General features: G+C 46.6%; 1 protein-coding gene across 1 annotated transcript in view; it reads right to left on the bottom strand.

Moving 5' to 3' along the window:
- LOC118208573 (metabotropic glutamate receptor 7-like) overlaps positions 1-14416 on the bottom strand; it is a 41544-nt gene extending 27128 nt beyond the window's left edge. Inside the window, exon 1 of the mRNA XM_035383385.1 lies at positions 12393-14416. Within this exon, the coding sequence (XP_035239276.1) occupies positions 12393-12902 (510 nt within the window). The 5' untranslated portion in view covers positions 12903-14416. The remainder of the gene's footprint in view (positions 1-12392) is intronic.
- Positions 14417-17255: the final 2839 nt, after the last annotated feature.

Genomic DNA, 17255 nt, shown 5'->3' with positions numbered 1-17255 from the left:
CAAAAACAAAGGAGATTTCATCAAAAAAGGGCATCAAGGCTGAAAGAACATATGAGGAAGCGTAATAAAATAATAACAATGCTAATCCATACTGCCGTATTCTTTTATTTAGTTTTCTCCGGCTTGACATCTTTACACAGAAATCAGACCCGGCTCTGATCCACCTATACCCCGGCTTTATTCCTATCATTATGATTACTGATGAACTTGATGTCAATGTAAATAACGGTAACGTTAAGGTCAGTTCAGATCAATGATTCGCAACGAGACAAAATGGTTTTAGAATGTAGCAGAGAAAACTGCAGCGGTGTGAACTGGTTAGTAGCAGAGCCGTTGCCTGCCCCTTTAGTTAGCTACATTACAACGTTGGAACAAGGTAGCATTGCATTCGAGAGACGTTTTGCGAGGTCGGTACCAGTCGGTAGCGTTAGCTAGCGTTTTTTCGAATTGTTAGCCGACATTAGATTGTGTTAATTACATTAGCTAGCTAGCTAACGCAGTGTTACCTGATATGAGAGATGGATACTGTGCGCAACATTGCCTAAACTAATGTTGCCTTTCTTGACATGGTCCGGTAGCTAGCGTTAGCTGTGCAAATAGCTATGTAATTTAGTAACGTTACATTGTCATCAAATGTAATACGAAATCTACATCAACAAATAATATGACCTCTCATGTTACACAAGAACTTTTTAGGGTTCCATAACTTTCTCTGTTATTGCAGCAGACACCGGAAAAACAGTACGCCGCTCACACACAAGTGAGTTCAAGAGCAAGCCTGTTGCGTTAGCTCCGTCTACCCTCTCTGGCGGACCAGCCACTGATGGGTGATGGAAAACGCGTCACTAACTATGCGCCGCTTGTGATTTTTTCCCGGGAATGTCGCCACAGACACCCAGTTCTTTAATCATAAATTATAATAATAATAATAATAATATTAATTAATATAATAATAGGCTCAATCACCATTGTGTTACCTAATTTGGCGATAGATAGTGACTTAACAGACATTTATTTTAATGAAAATATCTGATATCTTCGAGATTATTACTTTAAGTAAAGGTTAAGTAAAAAGTCATTTAAAGGTTATGTAAAAGTTATATAAAGGTTAAGTAAAGGTTATGTCAGAGTGAAGTAAATGTATTTTAAAGGTTAAGTAAAATGTTATGTAAAGGTTAAGTAAAGACACACAGACCAGCCCAACAGACGCACGGACATACCCTACAGACACACAGACCAGCCCTACAGACACACAGACATACCCTACAGACACACAGACCAGCCCTACAGGCACACAGACCAGCCCTACAGACACACAGACATACCCTACAGACACACAGACCAGCCCTACAGGCACACAGACCAGCCCTACAGACACACAGGCATACCCTACAGGCACACAGACCAGCCCTACAGACACATAGACCCACCCTACAGATTTCACAAGGACAGATAAAAAAGTAAAAAGCTGCATCTTTTTTGTTCTGGCTTGATGTAAAATTAATTCATTTCTGAAATTCTCTCCCAACCTCTATTCAACAAAATGAGTTGGTTCTAAATTAATTTGCAGCATAAAGAGGGGAGCATCACATTGCACACAATATAACATCTCCCCCTGCCACACGAGCTCCACGGCCGGCTCTCGGTCTGAAAAGCGACGGCGTTATCCTTTTAAAAATAATGAAGTGGTGGCAGCGGCGTTTTATAGGCTCCACGCTGCGACAGCGGCAGACCCGCCTGCACAAAGAGCACATAAACAGCCATGAGAAGCCACGGGGTTTCTCACAGGCACAGGTCGTAAAGGGGTTTACAATCGCAGGCATTCTGCTCACCAAACAGACACGCAGCTGGGTGAACACGGCACAGAACTCACATCTGGGCCTGTGGTAATGAGCACAAACCCCCTGCTACCAATCAGGACGTCCCGTTACCAATCAGAACCTCCCGCTACCAATCAGAATCTCCCGTTATCAATCAGAACCTCCCGTTACCAATCAGAATCTCCCGTTATCAATCAGGACGTCCCGTTACCAATCAGAACCTCTCGTTACCAATCAGAATCTCCCGTTATCAATCAGAACCTCCCGTTACCAATCAGAATCTCCCGTTACCAATCAGAATCTCCCGTTGCCAATGAGAATCTCCCGTTATCAATCAGAACCTCCCGTTGCCAATCAGAACCTCCTGGTATCAATCAGAATCTCCCGTTACCAATCAGAATCTCCCGTTGCCAATCAGAACCTCACGTTGCCAATCAGAACCACCTGTTCCAAATCAGGACCTCCTGTTAGCAGTCCCAGCCTTGTTAACAGGGAAGCCCAGAGGACAGCAGAAACGTGTGACTGACTGCCCTGCGTGACAGCCTCAGTTCCGCTGGCGGTAATCAGAATCCTGCAGCGACAGATTGTGTGTGAAGACAGGGCTCTGTCAGCGCAGTCTGTCCTGAAGCTCAGGAGAAGGCAGACTGCAGCTCTTTCCTCCCAGGAATATACACCAAGCTACACAACGTCTCCACAGGACTGGACTCAACACAACAAGCACAGAATCACTGATGGGCTGTACCCGTGATTTCTGATAAAATGGACACCACCCCCAAAAAAATGAAAAAATGAAAAGCTTGCGTAACAGAATATTACCTCAGCACTGGAAGCCTCTCAGCCCTTGGTGTTCCTCGTGCTCTTATTGCATAGTGCTTAGAGCCGAAATGGCGGCCATTAGATAGACTATGAGAGATCTGAGACAGACCAACAGAGAAGCTGTTTCCATCACCATAAGAGCCAGAGAGACTTACTGCAGCAAAGCATGAGGAGAATTGGAGTCAAACTGTGTGCAAGGGTGTGAGAGTTTGTGAGTGTGTGCACGTGTGTGTGTGTGTGTGTGTGTGTGCGTGTGTGTGAGAGAGAGAGTGTGTGTGTGTCTGTGTGTGTGAGAGAGAGAGTGTGTGTGTGTGTCTGTGTGTGTGACAGAGTGTGTGTGTGTGTGTGCATGTGTGTGCATATGTGTGTGTGTGTGTGTGCACGTGTGTGTGTCTGTGTGTGTGAGAGAGAGTGTGTGTGCATGTGTGTGCACGTGTGTGTGTGGGTGTGTGTGTGAAGTTGCATGACTAACTGCCCTTGCTATCATGTTTTTGAATACATAATTAAATTATCTGAACTAATTTTGTGGATCATATGGAAAATGAACATATGGCATGTGGTTATCAGTACTGTTACCATAGAGACCAGATTGAGTTATCATAGAAACCAGTGGAGGTGGCATAGAAACCAGTGGAGTTATAATAGAAACTAGTGGAGGTGTCATTGAAACCAGTGGAGTTATCATAAAGACCAATGGGATTCCCATTAAAACCAAAGGGATTATCATAGAGACCAGTGGGGTTCCCATGGAAACCAATGAGGTTATCATAGAGACTAGTGGCGACACAACTCAGGAGGTAAGAGCGGTTGTCTGGCAGCCGGAGGGTTGCCGGTTCTACCCCCCGCCCTGGGTGTGTCGAAGTGTCCCTGAGCAAGACACCTAACCCCTAATTGCTCCCAACGAGCCGATCGGTACCTTTCACCATTGGTGTGTGAGTGTGTGTGTGAATGGGTGAATGAGAGGCATCAATTTTAAAGCGCTTTGGATAAAAGCGCTATATAAATGCAGTCCATTTACCATTTACCATTTACTAGTGCAGTTATCATAGAAACCAGTGGTGCTATCATAGAGACCAGTGGGGTTCCCATAAAAACCAGTGTAGTTATCACAGAGACAAGTTGGGTTCCCATAAAAAATGTTCCTATAGAAACCAGTGCAGTTATAGAGACCAGTGGGGTTCCCATAGAAACCAGTGCGGTCATAGAGACCAGTGGGGTTCCCACAGAAACCAGTGCGGCTGCCATAGTGGGGTTTTACCACACACATAAGTTATCATTTTGAAAAATATGATGAGATAATACATTAATCAGAGAATTAACCATAAGCAATGGCTACAGTCAAAGTGGGGATTAATCTTAACACAAATTGTTAACTTAATTCCTGAAAAACCATCGTTGTACTCCTGCCAAAACAAGACTGCTGGGAGACAACAGTGAGGAGAAACAAGCACACACACTTCAGCTATTTACCAACACAATGCACACACACACACACACATCACACACACATGCCGCTCACAACACACACACACCCACACACACACTACATACACACACCTACACACACCCACACACTGCATACACACACATGCCGCTCAGAACACACACACACACACACACACTGCATACACACACACACACACACACACACACACACACACACACACCGCTAACAACACACTGCAAACACACACACACTGTTCACAACACACTGCAAACACACACACACACAAATCTCACAACACACTGCAAACACACACACACACACTGCAAACAAACACACACACACATCCACCCACACACACACACACGCACGTGCACACACAGCTCACCACACACTGCAAACACACACACACACACACACACTACTCACACTAAGCCTTCCGGACCTGATTTTCATCACCCTACTCAGGCTGTGCACACACCCACACAGGGAAGCTCAGTATAGAGAGGGATGTGACACCAGATTCTGTCCCCATATCCAGGCCTCAGGGCAGAATCAGTGGATCAGGAGCCTGTGGTGGATGCAGATAAATTATCCAGCCGGCAGGCGTGTGTCTCTGAGACATTAGCTGATGAGGCTGGGACGGGTGAGGCGACTTGTTCTGAGTGTTAATCAGAACCCCACTGAACTGCAGCCGCCGCCGTCGCCACCGCTCAAATGTCTACAGCAGCACACTGTACACAGCAGCGCTGAGCTACAGGAACCACAGCACACTGTCCACAGCGCTGAGCTACAGGAACCACAGCACACTGTCCACAGCGCTGAGCTACAGGAACCACAGCACACTGTGACAGCACTGAGCTACAGGAACCACAGCACACTGTCCACAGCACTGAGCTACAGGAACAACAGCACACTGTCCACAGCGCTGAGCTACAGGAACCACAGCACACTGTCCACAGCACTGAGCTACGGGAACCACAGCACACTGTCCACAGCAGCGCTGAGCTACAGGAACCACAGCACACTGTCCACAGCACTGAGCTACGGGAACCACAGCACACTGTCCACAGCAGCACTGAGCTACGGGAACCACAGCACACTGTCCACAGCAGCACTGAGCTACAGGAACCACAGCACACTGTCCACAGCAGCACTGAGCTACAGGAACCACAGCACACTGTCCACAGCACTGAGCTACAGGAACCACAGCACACTGTCCACAGCACTGAGCTACAGGAACCACAGCACACTATCCACAGCACTGAGCTACAGGAACCACAGCACACTGTCCACAGCACTGAGCTACAGGAACAACAGCACACCGTCACAGCACTGAGCTACAGGAACCACAGCACACTGTCTACAGCAGCGCTGAGCTACAGGAACCACAGCACACTATCCACAGCACTGAGCTACAGGAACCACAGCACACCGTCACAGCACTGAGCTACAGGAACCACAGCACACTGTCTACAGCACTGAGCTACAGGAACCACAGCACACTGTCTACAGCACTGAGCTACAGGAACCACAGCACACTGTCCACAGCACTGAGCTACAGGAACCACAGCACACTGTCCACAGCACTGAGCTACAGGAACCACAACACACTGTCCACAGCAGCACTGAGCTACAGGAACCACAACACACTGTCCACAGCAGTACTGAGCTACAGGAACCACAGCACACTGTCTACAGCTCTGAACTACAGGGGGCTGAATACCAACACATCTGGCCCTGAAATTACATCCCATATTCAATCAGGATAGATGAGGACACAAAACAGCACAAAGTCTATTTGCTCATCGTGACCAGTCAGCGTGCCAATGTTTCCCACTCCATGTTTACCACGGAGATTAAAATAGAAATTTAAATAAAAATCCCTGGCAAGTTGAGCAGCATCTGCCCCACACACCACATCCCTACACAGAATGACATTCTCTCCAACAGTGGAGATTATCTCTTCTTTGAGGTCAGTCATTATTGTAATGATACATGTAAACACATACAATATATCTACAAATGAAAAAAGGAAGTTTCTCTGGGTAATCTAAGCTGCTAATTGTGTTTGTGCAGTAAGTAAGTGGGTGGTTGAGAGAGAGAAAGAATGAAACGTCCTGTTTTTACATGACATCAAAGTGATTGGAAACAGCCTCAGTGAGTACACGCAGGTCAGCTGGAGGACTCATAACTCCCATAACACCCTGACACTCATGAGTCACTCTCCTGACATACAGGATTTTAATGACGAGGAAGAGGAGGAGAGCAGGCGGCTGAAGCGGCTGTGATGATGACGAAGAAGAGGAGGGCAGGCTGCTGTTATGATGACGAAGAAGAGGAGGGCAGGCTGCTGTTATGATGAGGAAGAGGAGGAGGGCAGGCTGCTGTGATGATGAGGAAGAGGAGGAGAGCAGGCGGCTGTGATGATGAGGAAGAGGAAGAGGGCAGGCTGCTGAGGCAGCTGTGATGATGAGGAAGAGGGCAGGCTGCTGTTATGATGAGGAAGAGGAGGAGAGCAGGCTGCTGAGGCAGCTGTGATGATGAGGAAGAGGAGGAGGGCAGGCTGCTGTGATGATGAGGAAGAGGAGGAGAGCAGGCTGCTGAGGCAGCTGTGATGATGAGGAAGAGGAGGAGAGCAGGCTGCTGAGGCAGCTGTGATGATGAGGAAGAGGGCAGGCTGCTGTTATGATGAGGAAGAGGAGGAGAGCAGGCTGCTGAGGCAGCTGTGATGATGAGGAAGAGGAGGAGAGCAGGCTGCTGAGGCAGCTGTGATGATGAGGAAGAGGAGGAGAGCAGGCGGCTGTGATGATGAGGAAGAGGGGGAGAGCAGGCTGCTGAGGCAGCTGTGATGATGAGGAAGAGGGGGGCAGGCGGCTGAGGAACCTGCCCCCGGGCTCGTCACAGGGCAGGCAGGTAAGAGTGATGAGAGGCGCGTGGGCTGAGACACGAGCTGTCCTGCAGCACACGGGACGGACATGCACCTGTCAGCGTGCCCGTGTTGTCATGGAGACAGCTGAGATGGCGATGCTCCGCGCTCCACAAACACAGGAGCGATGAGCTCAGCGCTAAGCAGAGCGCTATTAAAGAAGCGCAAGGATCAGGCTGCATTAAACAAGATTAACTTCAAACTTAAAAGCAACATTTTTATATAGGTATAATGATTTAATGAGAAGTGCCTAATGGAATGGCTCCTGCATCTGTTGCTGAAAGGAGTTACTCGCTCATTTAAAAGACAGTTGTGCCAACTAATCCAAAAACATCTCATTAAAGAAGGATTATCAAACAGGTAAAGTCCCTTTCTTCAGTACAGCTCCACAAACAGCACTGAACTAGTGCACTAGTGCAGAGTTATCCTTTCCTTACAAACACAGAAAGGCCAGTACAGACACTGGGGCAGGACCTGAGAGTTCACAGATTACAGAGAGAATCAGAGTTAACCCTTTACTGATCACAGGGACAGATATACCCGGAGTGCACTGGGGCAGGGATCACAGGGACAGAGATACCCAGAGTGCATTGGGGCAGGGATCACAGGGACAGTGATACCCAGAGTGCACTGGGGCAGTGATTGCTGGGCTCTACATGTGTTGCAGCACAAAGTCTCAATTTCAGCTTGGTTAGTGCATTTCCAAAGGGGGTCTGCAAGGTCTCCAACTGGACAGTACACAAACTCTACTCACTACTGACTGCAGGTTTCACAATTCAAACTGAAAAGTGAAACCAGTAGAGCTCCCTGTGACTGAATGAATGAGACAGTTAGGCTGCAGCTGGGTGAAATGCGTATAGGGCCTGTGAGCAGGTGGGTTCGAGCTGTGTTTAGTACTGATGCTAAAAGCACGTAGAGCACTTTGCAGTCATTAGCAAGCCTCTGCCACTCAGTTCTGATGCAAACTCTCCACTCACTTTGATGCAAAGTGTTGATCAAAACACAGGTGATACAGACAGCTGCATGCATCAGTAGCCTTAGCGTCATGATGGGATTTCTGCTATTTCCATACTCCTGGTGTTCTGTAAAATGTCATCGTCAGCACACACGCATGCACACACGCACGCACGCACCCACACACGCATGCGCACACACACACACACACACACACACACACACGCATACTTACGATGCTGAACTTGCGCGCAGTTATAAATGAGACTGTGTGAGATGGAGTGAAGCTCAGTGCCCCTGTTCACAGCTGACCTTTATTCCCACTTCGTTTTAAATTCCATCTCTCGGTTGGAAGGAAATCAGTGAGAGACAGTCGCCGATGTGCAGGAGTGACAGCCATGCCATGGCTCTGTGTGTAAGAGACGCTTACTGCAGGTGTGAGAATCAAACACAGAACCTGCTGGTAAAGCAGGTGAGAAAGGGACAAAGGTACTGGAGGCAAGGATTCCAACAGGACAGTAAATAAACCCCGCCCCCTCTCTACACAACCACGCCCCTTCTACACACAAAACCACGCCTCTTCTACACACAAAACCCCGCCCCCTCTCTACACAACCACGCCCCTTCTACACACAAAACCCCGCCCCCTCTCTACACAACCACACCCCTTCTACACACAAATCCACACCCCTTCTACACACAAAACCCCACCCCCTCTCTACACAACCACACCCCTTCTACACACAAAACCACGCCCCTTCTACACACAAAACCCACCCCTCTCCACATTATTCACAACTGATTCATTCAAACAGGCATCAGTCCATTAATGAATTGTGTATTTGCTGTGCTGATCCATCCATCACACTTTAGCTCCTTTAGTTCACCATAAGAGGAAAAACACATTAAGCTCAAGAGGGAATATAAAAACTCCATAGAAACGCAAGAGACCGGCAGTCAGAACCAAAAGACATGAAGTTATTTTTTGAACCAAACACTGGGGTTACTTTTACCAGACTTCCGCAGGACTGCTCCAACAATCTTCTTGTAGCCTTTGTTGGATGTTCGGAATGCCATAGTTCAGTAGCAATTGCTCTCTGCAATTTTGTTTTTGGATTTATCAAGTTAATTTAATTTCCCATTGGTCTGCTAGACACGGATGAAAGCAAAAAGAAATTTTAATTGAAACTTCATTCTGTAATTGCCGTGGGTTTGAAGAACAATAACAGTAGTTTAAAAATGTACACACTGAAAAACTCCTCAGTCATCATCACCTATAATAACAACAAATATAATTTGCTAATTATGCCGTGTTGTGTTTCACCAACAGGACATGTCAAATGTTTAGAAAATACTACATAAATATACATTTTCTTGAAAATGGCTTTCCGAGAACATTGTCAGTTTTGTAAAATTGGTGTAAGTTTCAGGTTGTAAAAAAGCAGTACAGTTCATTTCACAGTTTTCATTACTCAAATTTTCAGGTTTTCTGGTTGTCTGTAATTAAATCTGATTTTCTCAGATGAAATTCATTTAAATTGTTCAAGTCATTACTACTTTAATTAATTCAACAGAAAGCAAAGCAAAGCTGACCAATTAAACGCATTCACCAATGTCCGCGCGGTGGCCATTTTGTACTGGAAGACGACGGCACATGGGTCTTGAGCTTGTGAAGCCATGCAGAAAGAATATCTACAGCCATCCTATATTTATAAAACCATATTCACCAATTACGGGTCTACATGTAACACATAGACACATATCCACATATTTGCTTCTTAAGTTTCACTCGAAGGTGCTTTTATTGATAGACAGTTTTCTGTTACTCTGTTCAAGTTTTTCATATAGTTTGTAAAAACAGACACGTTTGCCAGTGGTGCAAAATGCAATTTGCACATTTGCTTGTGCAAGCTGCAATCATTTGAAAATAAAGTGATTTCCCATGTAAATACACTGTTTTTTGAATGGGGTGGGGTGTAATTTAGGTAAATATCTCGAGTTACACTAATCGAAAATAATTTAAAGGTGAGATGGATTAACAATGGAAAGTTAGCCATCTGTTTAAATCACAAACACTTACAGTAATATTACAAGAACATGCATAATAATGATCTGTTTCCAGAACTGCTTTTTACCACTCACAGAATATCACAAATCTCATCCCCAGTCAGAGTCAGAAAGATGTAGAGGAGCTGACACACTCCATTATGTCCGGTCTGGCCTACAGTAACTGCGTTTACTGGCTCGTCTGGCCTACTGTAACTGTGTTTACTGGCTCGTCTGGCCTACAGTAACTGCGTTTACTGGCTCGTCTGGCCTACTGTAACTGCGTTTACTGGCTCGTCTGGAATACTGTAACTGCGTTTACTGGCTCGTCTGGCCTACAGTAACTGCGTTTACTGGCTCGTCTGGCCTACTGTAACTGCGTTTACTGGCTCGTCTGGCCTACTGTAACTGCGTTTACTGGCTCGTCTGGCCTACTGTAACTGTGTGTTTACTGGCTCGTCTGGCCTAATGTAACTGTGTTTACTGGCTCGTCTGGCCTACAGTAACTGCGTTTACTGGCTCATCTGGCCTACTGTAACTGCGTTTACTGGCTCGTCTGGCCTACTGTAACTGCGTTTACTGGCTCGTCTGGCCTACTGTAACTGCGTTTACTGGCTCGTCTGGCCTACTGTAACTGCGTTTACTGGCTCGTCTGGCCTACAGTAACTGCGTTTACTGGCTCGTCTGGCCTACTGTAACTGTGTTTATTGGCTCGTCTGGCCTACTGTAACTGTGTTTATTGGCTCATCTGGCCTACTGTAACTGCGTTTACTGGCTCGTCTGGCCTACCGTAACTGTGTTTACTGGTCCGCCAGTCGGTCGACTAAACAGCGCACAGCTCATTCAGAACACAGGTGCCAGGTCACTACCTGGCACCCGCAGGGCTGGACACACCACACCTGTTCTGAGAACACTGCACTGTGCCTGTGACACGGCTGACTGACAGTAAGGCAGCAGAGACCTCATGTAAGCCCCCCCCCTTCACCATGTAGACTCACAAACCCAGCTTGACCAACTCCATCCCGTCACTCTGTAGGCGAGAGACCACTGCTGGCCCCCAGGCCTCACCTCAAACCTGTGGGTCTGAGATCTTTTACCTGCGACACCCCCTGTCTGTGGAACTCCCTCCATCATGTATCAGAAAGACCAAAACTGAGGCTAAACCCAGCTGACCTTCCGCTTTGATTGTGCTTTTGTGAACAAGTGAAATAGACTTTCCCTTTCAATTATGTTTTTTGTTCAGTTTTTGTTTAGTCTATTTTTCTCCACTCACTGCCGTTAATTATTCAGCACTCTGGGACAGCTGGAGTGAAGAGAGCTGTATAAAAATAAAAATTATTGATTTAATAAAATTATCTAGATTAACAAGGGAAAATTAAGTTGACTTAATATGTCGAAGCCACAAGTACTGAATCAGTTGAAGTCACACATAGTTAATAATACCGTGTGCAACCACTGCCCAAAATCTTATAGAAGAAATCTAACAATTTATTTTTTGAGAGTATGACTACGTATGACGAATTTGGTGAATTAACGTTTCGTAAGGTCACTTCCGCACAGCGATTCCGTTTGAATGCGCATAACTGTGTTCGGTAGAAGCGGGGATGAACGCGTTGGCAGCGGGACACAGCAGATGGGGGAGAGAGCTGTTCTTTCAGCACCATCGGGAGAGCGGAGCAGGCTCTATCGATCTGGCCTGTGACAATCACTTCGTCTCATTTAGTTAAACATATCTGAAGGTCCGCGTGCTGGGAAAAGCTCGCGCAGAGCGGTGTGTCCAATACATTTCCACGGCACAGATCATGATCTTGCTGTTCAATTACTTGTTTTCTTCAAACGCGTCTGGGTGGAAAACGAACATCAATCAAAAATCATATGTGTTCTACTCCTCAGGAGGAAATCGATGGACTAGTTTAATCCCAGCTTCGAAATGAGTTCAGTACGAGATGCTAACAGCTTTCAAGGTGTTTCCAATCACCAATGCCCAGCTTCGAAGCATTCATGTCACGGTCCCGAGTATTTATTGACAATTTTCAGCTGTGATGCAAAACCACTTTAATCATCGCCCGGACTGACTCTTGTAAATGGAGCGATAAATCCGGACACCTGCCGGGCGCATATCTATTCATAAGGAACGAATGGCTTCGCACACGATCCGTACATGACAGTGCCAGCATGATCATTTCCTCATGAAATACGATTGTTTCCAACAATAAAAAAATATATACATAGTCTTATAAGCATGGCTCTAAAAGTCGCATTACAAAGTTACAAAGCACATCACAACAAACTCTGTTTAACTGATAAATGGTGTTTCTGTGTTCCAAACTGCATACACACAAACACTACGGATGCATGGACAAACAATGATGATAGCACTTACTTGAAATAGTCGCAAAATGTTCGCTACCATTATGGACACAGAACTTGCAGACGCTCCGACCACTCCAACCACTTTCTCCGGCTTGACAAACACGGGCGGTTCTCCGTTTGTGCATCTCACGTCCGAAGTGTCTTTTTGTATCAGAGCCTGAACGAAGGTGAGAGACTGCTCCAATGCATAGGTGTCCCTCGAGCACGTATCCAGCACCCGCGCGCCTAAGGTTATGTTGGGCAAAAGCTCTTCGTCGCTGTTAATTTGGTCTAAAGCGTACATCATAGCCTCCAGCCGGTGGATCCCGTTTTCCTTCTTGATATCTCCGCAAGGAAAACCGGGGGGACCACGGGCGTGCACGGGGAAAAGGCCCCCCAAAGTCAAATCTCCTTCAACTCTGATAGAGTGGGGCGCATATATCTCCTGCGACATGGCCAGTTCACCCAACAAGTTTGTCAGCCAGATCAATCTCCACAGAGAGGACGGCTTCAGCTTCGCGCCGAGACCGTAACCGGTCATGATCCCACAAACACCACGGTGGACACGCGCAAGAAAAGAGAGACGCGGTGCACCTGTTCAACATATAAATGAAGCGACTGGGCTTTAAGTCATTAAAATCGAGGCCATTCTTTTGAAAGATGAAGTCATTAAAACGAGAAGAAATCAAAAGTACGTCCGATGTGCATTGCATTAGTTAGCCTACCCAAACCGCGCACGTCGCTGCTTCGTATCACAGCGCGCGCCGTTGCTTGTTGCTTGTTGCTTTCAGTGCCATGTCAAGAATAAACGGCTGTCCACCGAAACAAAAATAATCAAAACATATAACCGTCGACAAATGTATGCTGTATTAGAAATAACCACCGGCAAATAAAATGAAGTAGGATATTCCACGCGTCGGAAATGTCAATCACTGAACCCAGCGTCAAGCGGGCAAAACAATACAAGGGCTGAGCCGTACCGAGCAAATATAAACAAAAAATATATGTTCATAATGATATACATTAACAGCAAATACATGCACACGAAGACGAAAATAGAGCCTTTATAAGCTGAGATTTAAATAAAGTCGCTCCATGTTTCTTTCAGTGAAAAAACAAAGTATTGCGAATATGAAATGTAAATATGAAATTTTCTTTCCCCCGTTATTTCCGGAGCGCCCGGTGCTGTGCATTATCCCCAGCGCTCAGAGGAAGTTTGAGGGGGCTGTCTTCGGTCAGGCGCCGTTACAAAACGCCACACTGAGCTGGTCGCGCGCGTCTCACGATCCACATTAAATCACCCCGGTAGAACGGCGAGGAAGAGAGGAATTGAAGCAGCTCCGTTTCGAGTTGATAAAGGGAAGGTCGCCTCCTCTTACTCCACCTCAAATCAGCAATTCATTTGTAAAATGATTGGTTTCCTGTTGAACGCTTAACCGGGTGCGATCAGTTCTCCGCGCAACAGCAGATTCCCTTTCAGAAATGTAATTCTAACAAAAGCCGCGTAGCAATTCCTCTAGCAGTACTTTGCCTTCTCGACGTGTTCGCCCCCTTTAATGAAGACTAAAGCGTCATTAACTTCGCATCTCGTCCCCTTCACAGTCGCTTTCGCGGTTACAGGTTTTCACAGGGCCAAATTAATTTCGGCCAACACGGTGTCCGTACACCTAATCATTTTGTTTCGCCGTTGATATTCATTTCACAATTCCTTGTTTTTTTTCTTTGAGATGCGGACTCAAATTGAACATTCTGACCAATGAAGAGGAGCAAATACATGTCGTCGTATAACCAGCACTTCGCGCCTCTCCGTCATCCTCGTTCTCCAAAACTACGCTTTATTTACATGCCTGTACAATGCAGACTACAGTAATAATATGAAAAATACGGATTCGCATATTGCGCAACGCATGTCGAAGGAGTGTAAACGCGTGTGCTCTACACATTGCGTAAATAAGAAATCTTTCTAAAACGCCACTCTGGTCAGCAGCAGACCCGCTATGCGTTATGGACCGTAGGTGCGAAAATGAAACCACTCGGAGTGATCGGTTGTGGCGGCGATGTGCAACTTTTGATGCTTGAATTGATAATGTCCGTCAATGACCACCCCCCCCCCCCCCCCCCCCCCCATTTCTTTTGTCTTTTATTTTTAGGTTTTAGGTTTTTACAATTTAAATTAGATCTCGATTCTATTTGAACAAACAGGAAGCATTGCATCACTGTGTTCAACAAACACTCTAGGATGCCAAAGTACAGGAGTAATCAGAACGTTTACAGACGCACGTGCACAGGTAAAACAAAGAAATGCGATGCTGTTCGTGGTACACATGTTCCAGGGATTATGAGACCGGTGAATTCTTTCTGAGAAGCCAGCGAGCACAGCCTGCGTGATTCAGAGGTAAATATAAGCAGAGCTGAACCAGCGCATTGCTCACTGCAGGCTCTATACAGCAAGCTCTGCGCTTCAGAAACGGTCTACAGTCAGACAATATGGACCCCGGAACAGAATAATTCTGCCACTACAAGACATCTCTCTCTCTCTCTCTCTCTCTCTCTCTCTCTCTCTCACACACACCTGTCTCACATGAATGTACCAGTAGGAAAGAAAAGCACCAGTGTCAAACAACCACCTGTTTCTCACACACACGCGTCTCACACCAACACACCTGTCCCGGTGCTGGGTTTATTACCCCGGGGGTGGTGCTGGGTTTATTACCCCTGGGGTGGTGCTGGGTTTATTACCCCAGGGCGGTGCTGGGTTTATCACCCCGGGGCGGTGCTGGGTTTATCACCCCGGGGCGGTGCTGGGTTTATCACCCCGGGGGTGGTGCTGGGTTTATTACCCCGGGGCGGTGCTGGGTTTATCACCCCGGGGCGGTGCTGGGTTTATCACCCCGGGGGTGGTGCTGGGTTTATTACCCAGGGGCGGTGCTGGGTTTATTACCCCGGGGGCGGTGCTGGGTTTATTACCCCCGGGGCGGTGCTGGGTTTATTACCCCGGGGGCGGTGCTGGGTTTATTACCCCGGGGGCGGTGCTGGGTTTATTACCCAGGGGCAGTGCTGGGTTTATCACCCCAGGGCGGTGCTGGGTTTATTACCCCGGGCGGTGCTAGGTTTATCACCCCAGGGCGGTGCTGGGTTTATTACCCAGGGGCAGTGCTGGGTTTATCACCCCAGGGCGGTGCTGGGTTTATTACCCCGGGCGGTGCTAGGTTTATCACCCCAGGGCGGTGCTGGGTTTATTACCCAGGGGCAGTGCTGGGTTTATTACCCCGGGGGCGGTGCTGGGTTTATCACCCCGGGGGCGGTGCTGGGTTTATTACCCAGGGCGGTGCTGGGTTTATCACCCCAGGGCGGTGCTGGGTTTATTGCCCCTGGTCTTGCCCGGATGGCCTCCCACTGGGCTCTGAGATCCACATCAACACTCCATTTTATCTTTATTTTCCCTTTCCAGTGTCTAAAGCCAAAGATCCTGTGCACATAATGAAAGTAACATGGCCGCAAATGGGAAACTGAATTATTCAAAGATTCACTGCAGCCAAACAGTTTGTGGTTTGATGGAATCACCCTGTGTGGTTGTGTCATGTAATGCTAACAGGAATCCAGCACAGGAATATCATTTAAAAATGGGGGGGGGGGGGGGTGTTAAATCTTTAAAGCCATTCATCAAATCCCTGCTTTAGACAGTGAATATCACCTTGTGTTTTAACTTCTGCCGATGAAAGATCTCTAGACCAGGGAGGTCCCATCAGAAGGGGAATATAAGACTAACCCTAGAGGTGTAATATGTATACAAATTAAACTACAATAACCTTAATTTTTCCTCAAAATCTTACTCAGGCCGCAGGACCCCAGTCCTGCGGCCATTTTCATTTTAGAATGTGCAGTCAACCCGCAGATTGGAACTTTTCTTGGGTTCTTTTACAAGACAAGATCACAAAAATATTGTCAAGAGTCTTGGTTTTATGTTTTAATAAATTTGGATTTGAAATTATTGAGCGGAATTTTGAACTGAAGCTGAGACAAAGAAAGCAAGGCTGGCTGGGAGCAGACAGGCGTTCAGATCCCAAATCCAGTCTGAGACAGAAAATGCAGATCATGTCAGCTCTCCAATGCATGTTGGAAAGTTGTCCAATAATTTCTGAGAACATGTTAACCAACCACCTTTTTTGGGGGGGGGGGGGTGCAGATTTGGTTATGCAACTCACAGATTATGAAGAAACAAGACCATTTGAGCCACCTTTTCTCTGTATATACCAGACATGGGACAAATATAGCTTTAACTATGATTTATGAAATAAAGCATGTTACATTATTAAACAGCATATAAAATATTTACAGATAGTGTACATTAAACACAAAACCATTCCAGCAACAGAGTATATGAGACGTGATCACCAAGCTGAATACATCTAATATGGATCATGCTAATATGAACAGGCCAACATAACCAATCAGAAACAAAAGAAAAATAAATACATAAAACGCATGACCCTGTATTATACCAGAAACATATTGTGCAATAGCATTTCATGAGATCAGCATTGCAATTCAGCAGGTCCCTTGAAGGGTCAACAGACTCTGACCACTAAACAGAACACATTGTTTTCAGAAAAACCTTTACCACACTTTTTGCTTTGTGCAAGTCATGCATAGGGAGATGATCTCCACACGCATGGAGCACAAGGCTAACTCTGTATCAGCTCAAACGCATGTATGCATGTTCTGAAGAACTCTCAGTCGTTCATAAAGGGCTTATCCTCAACGCAGTCTGTTGTCTCAGATCTCAGCATGGTCAGCCGTTCCTCTGCTCCTACTGAGCATGTGCAGAGCATGAGCTGTGTCAGTGCTGTGGCCCAGCCAGGCTCTGTGGTACAGGCAGGCTCTGTGGTACCAG

Source organism: Anguilla anguilla, chromosome 11, assembly GCF_013347855.1.
Source record: "Anguilla anguilla isolate fAngAng1 chromosome 11, fAngAng1.pri, whole genome shotgun sequence".
NCBI classification, from domain to species: Eukaryota; Metazoa; Chordata; class Actinopteri; order Anguilliformes; family Anguillidae; genus Anguilla; species Anguilla anguilla.
This window is presented reverse-complemented; position numbering and strand designations above follow the sequence as displayed.